The sequence below is a fragment of the Pinus tabuliformis genome, chromosome 5_2 (genome assembly GCF_031772625.1).
Source record: "Pinus tabuliformis cultivar Carrire ecotype Pingquan chromosome 5_2, CPIR1, whole genome shotgun sequence".
Lineage (NCBI taxonomy): Eukaryota > Viridiplantae > Streptophyta > Pinopsida > Pinales > Pinaceae > Pinus > Pinus tabuliformis.
The window spans coordinates 385,570,397-385,590,175 of record NC_142306.1 but is presented as its reverse complement, the minus strand read 5'-3'; the positions used below and the strand labels follow the sequence as shown (position 1 = coordinate 385,590,175).

At 35.9% G+C, this 19,779-nt stretch overlaps 2 protein-coding genes across 2 annotated transcripts; one reads left to right on the top strand and one right to left on the bottom strand.

Moving 5' to 3' along the window:
• Positions 1 to 3,952: 3,952 nt before the first annotated feature.
• On the bottom strand, positions 3,953 to 5,228 carry LOC149159104 (uncharacterized). Its single transcript, XM_089434186.1, has 4 exons — positions 5,151 to 5,228; positions 4,858 to 4,988; positions 4,560 to 4,640; positions 3,953 to 4,259 (listed from the first exon to the last, which is right to left on the bottom strand). The coding sequence occupies exons 2-4, from the start codon at positions 4,899 to 4,901 to the stop codon at positions 3,953 to 3,955; spliced, it is 432 nt and encodes a 143-aa protein (XP_089290312.1). The 5' UTR covers positions 4,902 to 4,988; positions 5,151 to 5,228.
• Positions 5,229 to 11,916: 6,688 nt separating this feature from the next.
• On the top strand, positions 11,917 to 15,796 carry LOC149159103 (uncharacterized). The gene is made up of 2 exons (XM_089434185.1): positions 11,917 to 12,536; positions 15,009 to 15,796. The coding sequence occupies exons 1-2, from the start codon at positions 11,917 to 11,919 to the stop codon at positions 15,718 to 15,720; spliced, it is 1,332 nt and encodes a 443-aa protein (XP_089290311.1). The 3' UTR covers positions 15,721 to 15,796.
• Positions 15,797 to 19,779: the final 3,983 nt, after the last annotated feature.

The window sequence follows — 19,779 nt, the reverse complement described above, 5'->3', positions numbered from 1 at the left end:
AAGTCGTCCACAATGCAATCTTTCTTGTAGTAGATTACCCTGAGATAGATCCAAAGTCTAAGGGAATGCATATTAAGGGAAATTTAAACTCGAGGCTTAATCACATAACTAGAAGAAGGAGTCCACAATTTAGTTATTTTATCAACTGCTCTGCGATAGTGAGCACCAAAGTGACTCACAAGCCAAATTCAATGACAAATTTTTTTCTCTATTCATATCAACAAAGATCGAAGGGACAAAAGTAGAATTGATATTGAGGAAATCTTGCAAGGAAAAGTTGTCATCTTCATCAGAGTCGGTTACCCCCACAAAACGAAGAGCCTCACAAATCGTTGTCTTTATATATGATAATGTGAATGGTAAGTGAAAAAACAACCTCATTAAAGGCGCGAGATAATAGTAGCCTGCAAGCTGGCGAACTTAGGGTGCACTATGAGAGTCAATTTTGCACTTGTTAGATAATATTATCTTAAATTGATATGTTTTTGTCTTAATCGTTAATTGTCTTAAATGAGTTTCTTGTCAAGTGGTCATTTCCTTAAATATAAAGTTGTCTTAAAATACTTGTCTTAAACTATTTTTGTCTTAAATATAAACTTTTTTTTAAAATATTTTTTCCTGAAATTGTTTGTCTTAAATATAAAGTTTTGTCTTCAAATATTTGCCTTAAACTCATTTGCCTTAAAATATTTTTGTCTCATCATGTTTTTGTCTTAAATTTAAAGTTGTCTTAAAATATTTTTATCTTAAAATGTTTGTCTTAAATATAAAGTTTTGTCTTAAAATATTTTTGTCTCACACTCTTTTTGTCTTAAATTTTATATTTAAGACAATTCAATTGATATTAAATTTTAATGTAAAATAACTAAAATAATTTTATATTTAACAATTCAATTGATATTAAATTTTAATGTAAAATAACTAAACTAAAAAGTGACTTTTTAAGACAAAAGATTTCTTTTGTCTTAAAAAATGTCTTAAATGTACCCTTGGTGTAGTAGTGGGTTCCTTCGGCTAGTAATCCTTCAAAAATCTAGAGTAGTCTCAGGCTCACCATCCCTTGGTTTTGCAACAATCTATGCTCGAGGGTGGGTAATCGACTGATAATAAAAGTGGGCCTAGATGCCATCAAAGGCCTCAATGGAATCCACCTCCTCCATATCTCAATCATTAATGGTCTTAACTCACAGGGGTTAGATACGCTTGCCAGCTTGTGGGAGTGGTCCAGGCAGCGTGCAGTTTCTCATTCCTCGCCACATGAATGGCATATCGGTCTACCAAAGGAAATAGTGGCTGAATGGGAAAGGTATTGTAACATGCTTTGCATGGTGGACACTAACATCTTACAGAGGTTTGAGGTGCTTTTGTGGGGTGGACACATTAGGAATGATTGATTTCGTCGAAGGAAGCTTATGATCACATCACCTCCATTTCCCAAGTGATGTCCTTCTCACATTACCTCTCCGTTATGGAAGTAGGAAGCCCCTTAAAGTTCAATTGTTTCTTGCGGTTGCCCATTCACAACCACATTCTAACTTGGCACAATCTAGATAGAAGAAGCTTCTTTGGTCCTGGCTAGAGATTCTTGTGTAGACAAGATTCCAGGTACTACCTCCACCTTGAATGTTACGGTTTATATGTTACTTTATAACGTGACCATCACTCATTAAACAAGATACACCAATAAGTTTAAGGAGACACAAAGAAAGCCAAAAATGTCATGAGGAAACACGTAAATTAGAACAAGGGAAGCTGCGAGGCAGCAAGTCCCTGCATCAAGTTAAAACTAGTGATTCAATATCAATTCCGGCTGAGTACACGTAAGACAAAAAGAAGATCATTCTCACTGGTTTCGGCACATTAAAATACTTGTATAATTTGAAATGACGAGAACACCATCTGATGGGATGCAAAACCTTGAAAATAAGCATTTCTTATGAGAGACTGTAACATGTGAAGAATACAAGACAAGCACGAATGCTAACAATTAAGACATTATGCCTATGAAGCAGACTGATACTCTTTTCAGAAAGTTTTCATATATATAGGAAAAACGAAACTGGAATACTGGCATCAATGATACATTTATCAGTCCTGAGTTTAGATTCTTTAGATTCAAGGAGCGTTGTTATTTCCAATCAGGGCAGTCTGCAGTGCCTCTCCTTTGTCAGCTTGATATGCTAGTTTTGTAATCATCGGCATCCCAGCAGAGATGATAAAAGCATAAAAAATGAGAGTTTCAGCACCATGGCAGATCCAAATGCATATTTGAAGCATCCGTCGTAGACCTGTAACAGACAAGGAAGCGGGGAATTAAGACAACGCGTAAAATAATGCAAAAATAGGCGTGAGATTCAGAATTTTGACTATCTCTCCACAAAGATGTGAGCTGTAACTCAAACATACTCCATAATCATGCCAAGTACTTGTTGTAGAATCATATGCTCCTCGTTCGAGATGTTATTGTTTTCTTGGTTTCTTTTTTCTTTGTGTTTCTACTTTTACGATGTCGATAATCAGAAGAGTCATGAGAACAAGTGCTAAGAGAAACAATGCCACCAGTTGAGTAAGTTGGCTTATGCTAATGGATTCCATGTAATGTGAAGCAGAGAGATGTATGTCAATATCTAGGTGCAGAACGTGGTTTTCTTTTGTAAGCGAGAAATTAGGCATTTCTTTTGCCAATTTATAAAAGAGTTAAATGTGTTTGCAAGTTGGTTTTAAGTGTGAATGGAACTGGGTTTTGAGAATATTTTACTGTACAACCAAATAAGGAAAGCCATGCAAGATCGCAAGTGTTGAATGCGGGATAAATTCCTGACACGTGCAGAAGTAAGTACATATACGGATTGATTTGGAATGGAGCTGAAATACGTGAAGATCAGATCAGAGGGGATATAATCCAATATGAGGAGCATTTATTGGAGGAGGCTGGTACTTAATGATCGCCATAAAACAAGAAACTTATGTTAAGTGAGAAATCGGTGCAATTAAGCGATCTATCTGACATCGGAAGCAGATGGCATATGAAATGATGTATGTGACGACAAAAGTAAATGGGAAATTAGGTGACATATCTAACATCAGGGGCAGATCTCAAATGAAATCTTAGTGTTATATTGGGTCCAAGCTATTCTAATAAACAATTGGTAGACAGGACAAGTCAATTGGTTAGACAAGACAAGTAATGAGTGTATGAAAGACATGTTCAGAGAACAGGTATAATTAAAGCCCTTTCTTATAAAGCACACTACGTAATACTAGCTATATTCTATTTTATTGTGCCTCCATGTATAAGACTCTAATGCAGATGACTGAACTACTTACTTATGCAGGTATCATGGTTTCTAATATATAGATGGTCATTTTTGCAACTGCTCTCTGAGCACTGGCAAGCTAAGAGACAGATGCTGGCAACCTTAATTGAAGCAGCCTCTTCATAAAAATATTTTAGCATATGCACACATATAAGCTACAAAAAAAGGAAGTTGTAGTTGGCAGGGAATTTCTGTACCAAATCTTAAGGGACTTTCATGTAAGGTTTATTGCCTTTTACATAGAAACGAAGTATTCAAGAAATGGACACAAAGAAGAAAATCATTCAATTTTCAATAAAAACGAAACCTTTGAGGGCCTAACATTATAGTTTTTTTTTTAGTTCAGGGGACTAAAGTAGTTTGCCTATATAAAACCATATATCCCTTGACCAAATGTACAATCAACTTGTGAAAGAAAATGATCTGCACGCTTATAGTTTTGTAGAAGCTCATATTTGGAGAGAAGATTCTTAGTCTATATTTATTTTAATGCTTTGGTTCATTTTAATTTCTAACATTTAAAGTCATAGAATACTCTAGCATGCCACAGGAGAGCCGAAACATAAGTTTAACAAAATAAGCTCGCCCTAAAAGAAATTGTTAAGTTGACATTTTCCCAGGAAGAAGTTTGAGATTTACCGTTTTGGGGTCCTTGGACATTGATTTACCCTGCCCTTTTCAGAAGCAGCTTTAGGAGCTTGCCTTCGTCTTTGTCTGCCATTGCCATGGCCAGTTGCTCCTCTTTTTTGTTCAGGTTTATCTTCTTTGAACTTTTTTGTAAAAGACTTTGGTCGAGGTTGCAGAGAATTATTCTCTTTATTAGCTTGATTGGATGGGAAGAATTCAGCATCCACTGATTCTATAGGCTCCGTGCCATTAGTTTTTGTGTCCTCAGAAAATTCATGGGTGTGTGGCTTGGCCGCATCACCATTACTGCAATTCCTGCAACTTAGACATTGTTAGGATCATGTACGTAAACCATGTTTAACATGCATCCACAGGAAAAACAAGGGCTAAATTGCTAATTGATACATGTTTTTATGTTATTAAGTGAATTCAACTTGTTTACTTAGAATAGCAACCTAACTGGTGACTTTTAAGTACCCAGCAGGGTACAAGAAGTTTCCTATTAAAACCCTATAAGGGATCAGACTGAATTTGATCAAAACAAATGGTAACTCAATGATGATATTCTCGGTTGCTTGAAATGGAATACATATAGCAGTTTTGTCAGTTCATTACCTTTTACAATATGTCAGTTTGATGCTACTGGCTTCGGTGCCTTCTGCATCGTCAAAATGCTTTCTGACCCCATAGGAAGTTCTGCAGCGTTTGTGATGTTAGAAAGATACATATGCCAATGTACTAAACCTAATACATTACCAAGAAAATAAAATCTTTATTGCTAGCCCCAAATACTTGACTTTCGATTCGAAATTAGCACCAGGTGAAAATGAGTTTTCCAGGTACTATAAATCTACAATTCACGTTATGGAAAACTCTATTAAAAAAAATAGTGCCAAAACAGAAATATATTCACCTGCCTAACTCACACTGCCAATCCATGAACTTCTCGCTTTCCATCAGTAATCGATGGTTTGGCTGAGAAAAGTGGCCAGACAAAGGAATTAAGAATATTTTTGGCAAAAAGATTTATTTGCAGCTTGCCACCTGTGATAAAAATAAAGTCAGATCAGCAAACAGAATAAACCCAGTCCAAATTTTTCAAGAAGAGTTTTGAGAGGTAAAACAAATGGCAAGGCTAACATCATGCATTACCCAGAGTTAAACTGAATACTATATGCAGAAATGAAGTTAGTAATTCGTACTTACCAGAACACAGAGATGACCATTACCAGAACACAGAGATGACCATTATTGTTTGCATCAGTTTTCAGAACATTGTACCCTTTGAAGCTCTTTCCTGTGCAAAAGTGAAAAATCAGAAATTTATAAATTTTTGAAATTTTAATTTATCGCAGCAGACTCACCTGCAGCAAGGTCCCATAACTTGATCTGGCTATCAAACTCGGTATTTCCAGGATAATAGAAACCGAAATACTATTCAGAGTCTCATATTGACCCATGATAGCTGGTTAAGCTAAATAACTTCCTTAAAAACACCCAGAGACATTCGGAATGGTGGCCAAATGGCAAAACAACTGAATTCACTACAACAAAGCCAGCGATTAGCGTCCCTTTTTACTTCTTTTTTTGCATCTAGAGCCCATTTTTGGTGCTATTTGCATCCATTTATCAAATATGGTGCAAAACTTGACACAAAATTTGCATCAAGTTTTGCACCAAATCTTACACCAAGTTTAGCACCAGGTATTGCAATAGGTTTTGCACCACGTTTTGCACCAAATTTTATGCCAAGTTTTGTGTCATCCTTTACACCAGGTTTTGTTCCAGGTTTTGCATCAAGTTTGGCACCTAATTTTGTTTGACATACTTTTTCATCCTCATTTGCATCCACTTTTTGCACCTACACTTGCATCAACTTTTGCATCGACTTTTGCATCCTTTTTTAAATCATTTTTTGCATCCATTTTTTCATCCATTTGTGCATCCCTTTTGCGCCAAGTTTTACATCGAGTTTTGTGTCTAGTTTTGCATCTAATTTTGCATCTACTTTTGTTGCATCCACTTTTCCATCTTGTTTGGCATCCATATTTACATCCTCTTTCGCATCTATTATTGTACCCACTATTGCATCTAATATTTTTGTGCCACAATTAGCGCCTAGTTTGGCACCTCCTTTTGCACCCACTTTTGATTATAATTTTGCATCCTCATTTGCGTCTAGGTTTTCATCAACTACTACATCTATTTTTGCATCCCTTTTTGTATCCAATTTTGGACCAGGATTTGCATCGGGTTTCGTGTCTCGTTTTGCATCTACTTTTGCATCGACTTCTATTGCATCCACTTTTGCACACAATTTTGCATCCACTGTTGCACCCATTTTAAATTTCACTTTTTGCATCCCTTTTTACATCTTCATTTGCATCATACTTTGATTCTTTTTTTGCATCTATCATTACATCCACTTTTGTTATGCCACAATTTGCACCATGTTTTGCACTCACTGTTGTATCCACGTTTGCTTCCAATTTTGCATCCATGTTCACATCCTATTTTGCATCAAATATTGCATCTATTTTTGCATCCACTTTTGTGTCAGGTTTATGCATTCGGTTTTGCATCTCGTTTTGTATCTACTTTTGCATCTACTTACATTGTATCCATTTTTTGCATCCAATTTTGTTTTGCCTCTTGCATCAATGTTTGCTTCCACTTTTACATCCATTTTTGCATCTTATTTTGCATATTTTTTTGTCTATTGTTACATCCACTTTTGTTGCACCATATCTTGCGCCTACCATTGCAACCACATTTGCTTCCACGTTTGCATCCCCTATTGCATCCACTTTTGTTTCATCCATTTTTGCATCTGCTTTTGTGTCCCTTGTTGCATCCACATTTGTTTCACCACAATTTGTGCCAAGTTTTACACCTACCATTGGACCCATGTTTGCTTCCACTTTTGCCTTCATGTTTGCATCCAAGTTTGCATTGACAACTGCATCTACTTTTGCATCCACTTTTGCGTCAGGTTTTTCATGTTGTTGTGCATCTACTTATGTTGTATCCACTTTTCATCCAATTTTACTTCTATTGTTGCCCCCATTTCTATGTTTGCTTTTTCATCCCTTTTCCAACACTCATCATATTTTCTGCATTGATGATATTCCTTATGGCATTGACAATTATGAACAATTGATGACAATGTCAATAATATTGACAATGATGAAAATGAAGATGATGGCGATGACATGAATTGTGATTATGATGATAAAGACGATAGTGGTTACAATGACAATGATGATGATGGCAATGATTATGATGATGACGATGCTAATGACGTTGGCGAATCTTCCCAATTTTAGATGTTGTCATTGTCATAATCATAAGCATTATCTTTGGTGTCATCATCATCATTTTCATCTAGGTTATCATCAAAAACTATAATGGCATGAATGATGATGATGATTACAACAATGTCGATAGAAATTACATTAATGATGATGATGAGGATGATAAAAATGACAATGACGATGATAATGGTGGTGATGATGATCATCATCGATCATCTCTCAAAAATAGAGTTGTTATTTCTCTTACATATATCAATGTGTCCTAAACAACCCTTTTCTAGCACTGATCACATTTTTTGGGTTGATGATATTTCTTACAACATCTACAATTATGAACAATTGCAAACAATGTCCATAATGATGATGATGATGGCATGAATGGTGATTATGATGATAATGTAATGATGGCAATAACAATGACAAGGATGTGATGATGATGACAATGATTATGATAATGAGAATGACCTTACAATCTTATGGATTCGTGAACAATTACTAGTTTCAATACCATCTTCTGGATACATATTACTATCATACTTTTTAGATTTTCTGTCTCTCTTGAGGTATCTTACTATAATGGTGTTGTCAACACTATAAATATATCTTGTTGTAATGGTGGTTCTAATGTTAGCACTAGCAAAGTTTTTGTTAAATTTTGGTTAAAAAAAACCGATTTACGCAATTATTTTGACAATCTATGTAAAAAAGTAAATAACATCCAATTATTTTGACTGTAGTCCCATTGATTATCATGAATTCACCAGTCTGAATACCATCTTCTACATACATATTATTATTAAGCTTTTTGCATTATATCCCTCTTATATCTTGTTGTAATGGCAGTATTAGCACTAGAAAAATATCTTGTTGTAATGGTGATGTTAGTATTAGCACCAAAAAAATCACTAAATTTTGGTAAAAAAAAGTTTATCATTTATTTATTTTTAATTTGGGAAATTTTTGTTTTTATATTTTTTGTTTTTAATTCTATTTTTATGCAGTAATATTTTTTTTGGTTGAATTTTGGTAGTAACTAGTTTTTGGTCTAATCATATGTATTAACCATGTTCTTTATGCTACAAGTCTAATTGTTGGGACAAAATTGCTCTTTCAAATAAGTTGCAAAAAGCATATAAATGGAAGAATAGCGATGACAACTATTTTCATTGTCCAATTGTTCAGTATATCATGTATGAAAATATTCAACATTTTTATAAACAATGGATTAGAGGCGAGTCTGTAATTGTACATAATGTTTGGATGATACATAAAAACAAAGTTTGTTTCATTGATGTGGTTAGGATCTACTTTGGATACGAAACCCTAGGTTTGGAAGTATGCAAATAATGAATTTGGTTTATCTTTGATAACAAATGAAATTTTATTTCTTTTTCCTCGTAAAACCAAGGAAGATATGGCAATAATTCTCGTTAGAAAACTACTTCTTGTTGAAGGTTTATAATTGGTTGCAAAAGTTCAACAACTGGGTATAGAAGTTTTTAGTTGCTATTAGGGAAACAATGTGATTATAGGTTTTAGAAGACATAGATCATTCTTGGTATTTGATTCACTTTGAGAATATAAGTACACCAAAGTGGATTAGGTTATGAGTGGATTGGCAAAGCAACCCTTATTTGTTCCTTTTAGTTTTTGAGATATCTCAAGTTCAACTAGTGCTAGTAAATGGTTTCAAAGATGTTTGCTAGGGTTTTTCAACAAGGTCACTAGGTCCCAATGTAACATAGATACTTCATATTTGTTGAAAAGTAAAACCCCCACATAGCACTGAATAGATCATTAATGACTACCTAGATAACTTAGACTAAATTAATCGTGGAAGTAAAAATTACAACCAAATTAATCATGAAAGTAAGAACTACAATTGAAAAAAACACACTTGGTAATATACTAGAATCCATCCTCGCCAAATCCAAAGTTGATGAATAATATGTTAAATCTTTAATGAAACTCATGAAAAATAATAAGCATGTTATCGATATAAGAGTGCATGAACTTGCTTAATGTATATTTGTTAATTGGAGATGATGAATATCTAAATAAAGTTGATGAATAATATGTTAAATATTTGATGAAACGCATGAAAGATAATAAGCATGTTTATCCATATAGGAGTGCACAAACTTTCTTAATGTGTAGTTTACGAGAAATTTTTCCAGCGTAAATCACAAGATATATCATTTGTTTAGGCGTTTCGAACCAACCAGTGTGGTTCATCGTCAGGACAAGTTGAAGAATCAGATCCAAATTTGCATGTTAAATAGTTTGTGCAGAGGGGATATTTGCACCTTAGCCTGAACAACCCTTGCCCAAGATGAATCTATTTAATGGACTAGCTTGGATATGTTAGGTCTTGGATTTCCAGAGTACCCAATCAATGCTTAACTCCCTAGTCCTAGCCAAAATTCACTCCTATTGAAGAGACAACTTGAACAATCTTGCTAATAAGATTAACAAGTTCGTTCCTTTTTATTGATTTACAACAAACCTTAATGCCTCTCTTTTCTTATCCTCCTCTTCCATTCTCCAACAAAAACTTATTAATCTTATATCATAAACACTTTATATAGGTAAGCATTGTAATCATTTTCCTCAACTCACATGGTACCTTTACACCTCAACCCATATAAGTGGATCTAAGTCCATGGCACAACCCATCACACTCTAAGATGGTTCTAATTGTCTCCTCAAAACTAGGACATAACACACCTTAAATGCCAAATGGTTAAGTCATCCCAAATTTGTGGGATTTTTTCCTTCATGGAACACATTCTAGCTAGTGTTGATCAAACAGAATGCACTAACACCACTAACACACACTAAAAGTCCTAGATACCCTTACGCTGTGGCACGCACCCAAGCACTTTGACTGCACCTCCATAAAATGCACCTTCAACTTTGGATGTCCCAAAATAGTAATATCCTAACCCAATATGGCCTACTTGTTAGATTTGTGTAGTTCCCTCCTTATCAGATCCTTGCACCTCCTTGCACTCCATGGTAAATCTACTCTAATGGTCACCTTCCAAGTTCCAACACTTCCTTTCACATCATGACATAACCACCGATATACATTACAACAACCTTCAACTTCTTTAGTGGGTTGCACATCTATTTCACATTTCTTCTCCATCTTACAAAGTGGTAGTGCCAAGGAGAGAGTATCAAGTTGAATCAAGGATTGCTCACTTAGTACCACTACTAAGTTGCCTTTGTGCAACTTGTCAAATCCCTTAATTTTGTTTCACAACTTCTCATAGGGCTTAACTTGCTTGTATACACTTCTAAGTGAGACTACAATCCCCCAACCTCTCCTCTGCAACCCTTGTTAGAGTCTTCTTAGACGTGCAATCATGCCTCAAGCTGAATATAACACTAGCATCCCAAATGTGCATGCTCATTCCATCTTTTAATGCTTCGCTGAAACCACATTATGACACTGCTTAAAATGAAATGTTTACATCTTAAGAAAATGTACGTACTTTTCTTATGACAATCTAAACTATGCAAGTGGCTAAGAGAGGACTATATTTTCCTAGGATGAAAATATAGGGTCTTACAACCCCATTCACACAATAATTTTAATATATTTCACCCGAAAAAAGATACATACCCTACTCCTTTCAAATTTATCATATAATTTTAAGAAATTAACACTTGTTATTAACTATTAAATAGACTTACTATATATTCTCCTTTGTTTGCACCCACGTTATATGTAAAAACATATAAATATTTTCAATACAACCAAATTAAAATCATATTTTTCCATTTAAAAATTATTAAATTGAAATTAAAAAAAATTACACCTAATAAACTTAAACAACAACCATAAAATTATATTATTATTATTATAAATATTTTCTAACCTAACCAATAACCAAAAACATTATATAGTTACTTCTTTAGTGATGTGAAAATAAAAAAAATGTATTTAGTGTTTTAATAACACCTAATAAACTTAAACAACAACCATAAAATTATATTATTATAAATATTTTCCAACCTAACCAAGAACCAAAAACATTATATAGCTACTTAACTAGTGATGTGAAAATAAAAAAATGTATTTACTGTTTTTCACTATGAAATTAGCATTTTTGAAAAAAGCTAAAACTTTACTTTTCTTTACAAAACCCCTCCCAACCCAAACTTCGTTTACATTCTAGAACAAGAAGGAGGATATGTTCGCTTTTCGCAGGGCGGGAGCGAAAACGAGATTGCAGAGATTTGTGAATTAGGGTTTCACCAGTAGCCTGACAAAAAATCGGTAGACTACTCCCATCCACTGACCTACTTTCGCCCTTTTCCTTTATTTTCCTTGCATTATTATTAGATTTTTTAAGTAGCATCATGCTTCACAGCTCACACTGGGTCATCCCTGCGGAGAAGCCAAATTTATCCATCCGCAGGTTGCGAACCCTCGACACTTAGTCCGCTCTTCTCTCGGTTCTCGCCATCTCCAGCCTGTGACAACCAAATCTCTGGTCACTCCGATAGGTCGACCTGAAAACTATTCCGGCGCGTATATATGTGGGGGTTAGATCTCTACGAGAGTCGATTCCATGAAGCCTCGAGACCATGTGTGTTCAACAGGATTCGATCTGATGACGCTGTGAGAGTATTATTTTTTGTTACAAATGGATCCGTGCCCATTCGTGAAGGTCTTGGTGGGAGGTTTGGCGCTGAGAATCCCCATGGCCTCCAAACCCACCAGAGCAGGCATTCATTCTTCAAGATTTCCTTGCTTTTGTGAGATCAAATTTGATAAATTCCCAGTCCAGATAGCGGCGGTTCCTCTCATTTTTGTCGACGCTCCTGCCCCTGATGTCCAAAACTTGGTGGCGAGTTTTCATCTGGAGCATTCGGAGCTAGTGAAGCTTTCCAAGAATTATTCTTGCCTTGGGGTTTCGAATCCGCAGCTGGACATTACGGTTTACAGAGGCCGGCAGGGTTCGAACTGCGGTATGAACTTGGGAAAGGTGTTGGGTAAATTCTCGGTTCCTTTGGACTTGGAGGGAGCCCACAAGAGGCTGGTCGTGTTCCACAATGGGTGGGTGTCTATTGGGAAAAGCTCAGCCGGAGATTCGAAAGTGGGACCTCAGCTTCACTTGAACGTCCGGGCAGAGCCTGACCCAAGGTTTGTTTTCCATTTTGACGGCGAGCCCCAGTGCAGTCCGCAGGTCTTGCAGATTCAGGGCAATATTCGGCAACCAATTTTCAGCTACAAGTTTAGCCGCGACAGGAATTCTAGATCACGGTTGGTGCTCTGATTCTTAGCTACGCATTATTTACTCTCAACTACATTGTGCAGAATCTCTAGAGCTTGGTATACAGGATTTTCTTTTGAATTGAATGAAAAAGGACGCTACCGTGAAATTTAAATCCCTTATTTGTTTTCACAATATGCTTTCTATTATCAACCATTAATGTGTGGCAACCGTGCCTTTACCAGTTTGGCAATATTACAAATGACTTTCTATTGTTATCATTATGTCTATTGTTATCATTGTGTCATTGTGTGGCAAGTGTGCATTTTCCCAATTCTGGCAATATTTCAATTGAATATAGATGGCTTAGAAATTCTTCACCTAGGTGGGTATCTTATTCTGCCAAAGTCACCCAAACATGCAACTGGTCTTAACCACTTGAAGCAGCCTGCTTACTTGAGCAAGACAGCCCATGAGGGATGACATTGAGTCTGATGACAGGGATATGAAGCATTCCCACTTCAACATCTCTAACCAAGCCCTTATATTAGACACACAAATGTCCCCATTTCCAGTGAATTTTCTGATCTATAAATTTGGTGGTCCTCTCCCAGTCAACCCATAACTTTAAAATTTGAATAAACTACTGGATCAGGTTGAATGTTGGCTGTCTTCTGGCATAGATTGCGGGTAATGGGGTGTTTAGAGTGCCCATTATCAAACTTCATGCAAAATTGGTATATATGCTATCATATTTAATGTCAGACTGTCCTGCAGTTTAGATTATATTTTAAGAGCTAAGCACCATAACAAACCCGGTGGTGTCTTTTTTCTGTTTGTTATTTTGCTATATTTTTTTTTAATGTAAAATTTGTGTATGCTATTGTAGGTTGTTTGTTTGAACTTAGAAATTTGAATTTCTTTAGCAGATTTTAAAGAAATGGGGTGTTTAGAGTGCCCATTATCAAACCCCATGCAAAATTTCTATATATGCTATCATATTTAATGTCAACCTGTCCTGTAGTTAAGATTAAATTCTAAAAGCTAACCACCATAACAAACCCCGGTGATGTCTTATATATTATTTATGTAAAATCTGTGAAGGCTATTGTAGGTGGTTTGTTTGAAATTTGAACTGCTTTACATAAAAATTTGTGGAGGCTATTGTGCGTGGTTTGTTTGAAATTTGAAGTTTGAACTGCTTTAGCAGATTTTAAGGATTTGTATCATTAGAGTGTGTTTCTGTTGTCGAAATAGTTTGTCATGTTTTGGATCGTATGAAGGGATTGTTGTTTGTTTTTTGTTTTTCCTTTGTATGTAGCTAGAGATTGGTATACAGGATTTCTTCAATTCAAAAGAACGCTAGTGTGAAATTTAAATCCCTTATTTGTTATCACAATATGCTTTCTATTATTGTTGCCATCAATATGTGGCAAGAGCACCTTTCCCACTTTGGCAATATTACAATTGACTTTCTATTATTATTGGTATCAATGTGTGGCAAGTGTGCATTTTCCCAATCTAACAATATTCCAATTGAATGTAGATGGCTTAGAAATTCTTCACCTAGGTGGGTATCTTATTCTGCCAAAGTCATCCATACATGCAACTGGTCTTAACCACTCGAAGCAGCCTGCTTTCTTGAGCAAGACAGCGCATGAGGGATGACATTGACTCGGATGTGAACCTTGACAGGGATATGAAGCACTCCCACTTCACCATCTAACCGAGCCCTTATACTAGACACTCAAATGCCCCCATTTCCAGTGACGCTTCTGATCTATAAATCCAGTGGTCCACTCCCAATCAAACCATAAATTTAAAATTTGAATAAATGAGTGGATCAGGTGGAATGTTGGTTGTCTTCTGGCGTAGATTGTGAGTTATGGGGTGTTTAGAGTACCCATTATCAAAACCCATGCAAAATTTGTATATATGCTATCAAAATTAATGTCAGACTGTCCTGCAGTTTAGATTGAATTCTAAGAGCTAACCACCATAGCAAAGCCCGGTGATGTCGTCCTTTTTTTTTTAAATTTGTGTAGGCTATTGTAGGTGGTTTGTTTGAAATTTGAAATTTTAGTTGCTTTAGCAGATTTTAAGGAAATGGGTTGTTGAGAGTGCCCATTATGATATTTAATGTCAGACTGTCCTGCAGTTTAGATTAAATTCTAAGAGCTAACCACCGTAGCAAACCTGGTGATGTCTTATATGTTTTTTTTATGTAAAATTTGTGGAGGATATTAGAGGTGGTTTGTTTGAAATTTGAAATTTGAAAGTTGAACTGCTTTAGCAGATTTTAAGGTTTTGTACCATGAGAGTGCGTTTCTGTTGTGGAAAGAGATTGTCATGTTTTGGATTGTATGAAGGGATTGTTGCCTGTTTTTTGTTTTTCCTTTGTATGTAGATGTTTCTTTGGATGGTTGCATGTTCTTGTTCTGTTTTATTAGCAGGGGTTTAGAGACTGTTTTTGTATTTGTTGATTTCTTTTGATTCTGATTACAGCTTTTTATATGTCACAGATCGATCCAATGTGACTCAAGTAATAAGGGCTGGTTAAGCTCCTGTAGTAGTAGTCGGGAGAGAGATATAAGGGTACGGAAAGGATGGTTGGTTATGATACATGATCTTTCTGGGTCTCCAGTTGCAGCTGCATCAATGGTAACTCCTTTTGTTCCTTCAGTTGGTACAGATAGGGTTAGCCGCTCTAACCCTGGAGCTTGGCTTATTCTTAGACATATGGGAGAAGGCAGTTGGACGCCATGGGGTCGACTGGAAGCTTGGAAAGAACGCGGCGGTAGTGACGGTTTGGGCTGCAGATTTGAGCTTGTGGCAGAGGGCTGTGGATTGGTTGGCATGAATAATGGGATATTGCTTGCAGAATCAGTGATCAGTTCCCAGAAGGGAGGGAAGTTTCTGATTGACATGGGTAATGGACGGTCAGGATGTTCATCCCTCAATTCTCCTGTTGCAAGTCCTCACAGCAGTGGAGATTTTTCTTTCAGCCAGTTCCCCTATCCTGTTTATAAAGGCTTTGTGATGAGTTCTACTGTTCAGGGAGAACGTCAATGCAGCAAGCCCATTGTACAAATAGCCACGAGACATGTTAATTGTATGGAAGATGCTGCAGTCTTTGTGGCCTTGGCAGCAGTAGTAGATCTGAGTATGGATGCTTGCCAGCTAGTCTCACAGATGCTGAGAAAGGAACTGTGTCAGGAAGATGGGATTTTTTAGTTGTGTCAGACGTTGTATAAACAAGTTTTGATCCTTATTTTGATTTTGTCATGGGATAGCACCATGTTTTCTGCATTTGGGCTTTGAGTTTTTTCCACAAACGCAAAAGCATATTGTTTGTTTGTTTGCTGCTGTTCAGTTTACCACATGTTATTGTGAATTGTACGTGGTGCTGCTGCCAGTTATAAGCATTTATCTGTGATCATTACTCGAGATCATCGATATACTTTTCTTTGTGGGCTCGTTCTTGGAGCTCTATGGAAGATTCTAAGAAGGGCAGCAAATCCCACTCTGCATATAGTTAATCTGATAATTGTGACAGGGAGAGAGGGGGCTTTTCTGTATTTAATATAATGTTAGGCTCTTCTCCTCCTATTTCACAGATGATGAAGTTGGTTTAGTTAACAACCAAAATTAAATGGAGGTTGCAATGAAAAAAATCATCATACAATCTTCACCGGTGTTGCAACGAGTGTTCTTTGGTTTGTGGTGACCTTTTTTTTTAAATCACCAACAATCACGTTTAACCAGCGTAACAATTCAGAATATTTTATTTTTAGTTAAAGTGAGGCTCACATAAAGCTAACCTATCTAACCCATAAGTTATGAGAGGTTAAACATGACCCAAATTTGGTTTTGTGGTTACTTCCGTTCGATGCACAAAATGTGCATTTCTTCTAGGGAATTTAATGTTTTTTTTACTTCTAAAAGGATCTGTACAAAGTTTTAAATGAAATTCCGAAAACTTTTATATTAAAAAGCTTTGCTGGGTAACGATTTTTAATGAAAATTTCCAAGATTTTTTTGATGGGTAAAAAATACCCAGCTTTTTGTATTTAAAGTGTGTTTTATCATTTTTTTTTTACCAGCAAGAAAAGGTTCATGTGTTTTATTTATTTTAATATCATAAATAGCAGTGCTTGTTTAATTTAAAAATTTATTTTTTCCATAAATTTAAAATTATTCACCATACTAAACAATGATATAATTGATCATTTGACTTAGTATATATGAAAGTTCACTATGCTAAATAATGATATAATTAGTCATTGAATCTAGTAATGATATAATTGATCAATGGAGTAGTCTACTTAGGCGGTAGAATGGCCCGTTTTCCGTCACCGGCCGGAAAATCGTCCGGCTCCGGTCACCAGGAATGTCTCCATCCTCCGCCACCCTCCCCTAGCTCCGCCACCCTCCTTCTCCGCTTCTCCGCCACCCTCCCCTGGGAAAACGGGCCATTCTACCGCCTAAGTAGACTACTCCTGCAAATAATGGTGTAAATTTGGGATGCAAACTTGGGTGCAAAAAAGGAAAAAAAAAAGATGTAAGAAAAGACATAAAACAAGATGCAAAATGGGGCTGAAAAAAGGTGAAACCAAGGATGCCATATTGGATGTAAAAAATGATTCCTAATCACATGCAAATTTAGGCTCGAACTCAGACACAAAATTATATGCAAATGTGGACACAAAATGAGGCAAAAAAAGATGCAAATTTGGATGGTGAAAACGATGTAAAACTAGACACCAAAAAAATGCAAAATTGGATGAAAAAGTCGGTGTAAATAATGGTGCAACATTGGACACAAGTAGACATAAAAAAATGGTGCAAAAAGGGGCATAAAATAGCTTAAAATTGGATGCAAAACTTGGTGCAAAAACAAATACAAAAGTCGACGTAAAAAATGGCTCTAAATTGAATGTACCATTAGACACAAAATAAGATGCAAAGGTGGACACAACACATGAATCAACATAAGATGCAAATATAAATGCAAATTTGGATGCTCAAAATGATGTAACATTAGATGCAAGAGATGGTGTTAAAAATGATGCAAAATTGGATGAAACAAATGACGCAAAATATGGTGCAAAATGAGATGGGAAAAATGGAGACAAATCAAACATAAATGTGGATGTAAAAAATGGTCCAAAAAAAGATGCAAAAATGGGCACAAAAATGGATGCAAAATTTGGTGCTAAATCAAATTCAACACATGGTGCAAAGATAGGCACCAAAGCTGGTGCAAAAATAGAAGCAAAAACTAGTGTAAGACTAGATACAAAACCTGGCATAAGACTAGATGCAAAAACTGACACAAAATGGATGCATAAAAAGACATTAAATTGGATTCAAAATACAGTGTAAACTTGATGCAAATGATGGTGCAAAAATGGAAGCAAAGAATGACACAAAATAGGAAGCAAAAGAGAATGAAAAATAGATGCAAAAAATGACACAAAACTAGAAGTAAAACCTATCATAAAATAAGATGCAAATCTTGGTTCAAAATTTGACGCAAAAAATGATGCCTAGTTTGGTGTAAAAAATGATGCAAAATCTAGCGTGAAAAAGGATGCAAAATCAGGTGCAAAAAAGGACGCTTTAAAAATTGTACAATAGAGCCAGATTTAGCACCAGGTTGCTCATCACAATTACAAAAAAAATGCACTAAAATCTGGCGCAAATCGCTGGTTTTGTTGTACTGATTTGCCCTACTTGACATGCCTATAATACCGATGATGATGTCCTCTTGAAGTCTAGTAGTGTCAGTTGAGGTTTCGAAAGAATTGTCATCTGGCATTCCCAAGAACTCCCAAGAGTGTGTTGTATGGAGCTTTCTCAGCTTGTTGGGAAATACAAAAACAACTTCAGGCATCTCTGCAACTCAGAAGGATGCTATAAAGATAAATATATGTATGAATTTAAACAAAAAGGATATTGGGAAAACAACGACTTCACCTTTTTTTTAGTTAATGCAAAAACATAGACATATTAGTTCAAGAAATCGAGTAAAAACTGGTTTAGTTCATCAATTCTTGGGTATCTGATATTTGGGCCGCAAAACCTCTAAATCCATGTCGGTAGCTGTAAACCATAGATAACTTGGCTTTCTCCATGCTGTAGGTAGAGCAGAGTGTAATAAAGATTTTACAGTTCAATGACCAAGATAGCAATCATTTTACAGTTCATACTAAATATCCTAAAAAATGTTATATTAACAGCTTCCCTCAAATTGAGAGGTCTTTGCATTAAGTTAACATATCTGAAAGAGGAAATATTTGTGGTACCAACCTGCCATAATGGGCAGCAGCAAGAATCTCATGATTCTGGAGTGAGGTTATCTCTGGGTCATCATGCACTTTACTCCCCATGTATACATTATAGACCTGCAATATCCAGCAATGTGCACGGAATCGAAAAAAAAACAAATTCACAAACATCTTCATACAAAACAATGAAGCATGCATATTCTAACTTTAAGCCTAGCACAATTCTGTGCGATAAGAACTTCAATTGGTCATGTGCTAGCAGAAATGCCATTCAACATAACATCACTGAGGCACTGATGCATTATACAAATAACTTAAAGATACTACTGAAAATCCTAATAGTTTCCCTTTTTTTCAGAGATGACCGAAGAGGTTCTTGGCAAACTATGATCCTAAAAAATTTGTCACTCATGACGACGACATAAGGAATTTCTACCTATCCTTATGTCTTATGAATGTACAACATGAGGATGTGGTCTGCAAGCTGTTTCCTTATACCTTTGAGAAAAAAGCATCCACATGGTACTATAATCTACTTGCTGCTTCAATAGATGGTTGGGATGCCTTTGAGAGGGCTTTTCTTAGAAAATTTGATGAGGGAAAATCAGCTTTTGTTCTTCTCAAGCAACTTAACCTGATCAAGATGGAGAAGAAGGAAAAGGTGGAGGATTTCAATCAACATTTCACGACTTCTCGGAATAAGATCTCCAGAGACTCACTTTGTCAATCCCTTGGCCATAGAGTATTACACTTCAGTCTTAAACCCATGCCTTTGAGAATGCTTTTTTTAGAAAATTTGATGAAGGGAAATCAGCTTTTTCTCTTCTCAAGCAAGTTAACCTGATCAAGATGGAGAAGAAGGAAAAGGTGGAGCATTTCAATCAACATTTCATGACTCGCGGAAAAAGATCTCCAAAGACTCACTTTGTCAATCCCTTGGCCATAGAGTATTACACTTCAGCCTTAAACCGATCTATAGCACTCTTATAATTACTATTATTCA

Excerpts from the sequence above, each read along its gene's own strand:
- LOC149159103 (XM_089434185.1), top strand. The coding sequence starts at position 11,917 with ATGGATCCGTGCCCATTCGTGAAGGTCTTGGTGGGAGGTTTGGCGCTG. Across the intron at positions 12,537-15,008 it reads GACAGGAATTCTAGATCACG|ATCGATCCAATGTGACTCAA; the intron begins GTTGGTGCTCTG and ends TATATGTCACAG.
- LOC149159104 (XM_089434186.1), bottom strand. The coding sequence starts at position 4,901 with ATGGAAAGCGAGAAGTTCATGGATTGGCAGTGTGAGTTAGGCAG. Across the intron at positions 4,641-4,857 it reads TGGCAGTGTGAGTTAGGCAG|AACTTCCTATGGGGTCAGAA; the intron begins GTGAATATATTT and ends CAAACGCTGCAG. Across the intron at positions 4,260-4,559 it reads AAACTGACATATTGTAAAAG|GAATTGCAGTAATGGTGATG; the intron begins GTAATGAACTGA and ends TCTAAGTTGCAG.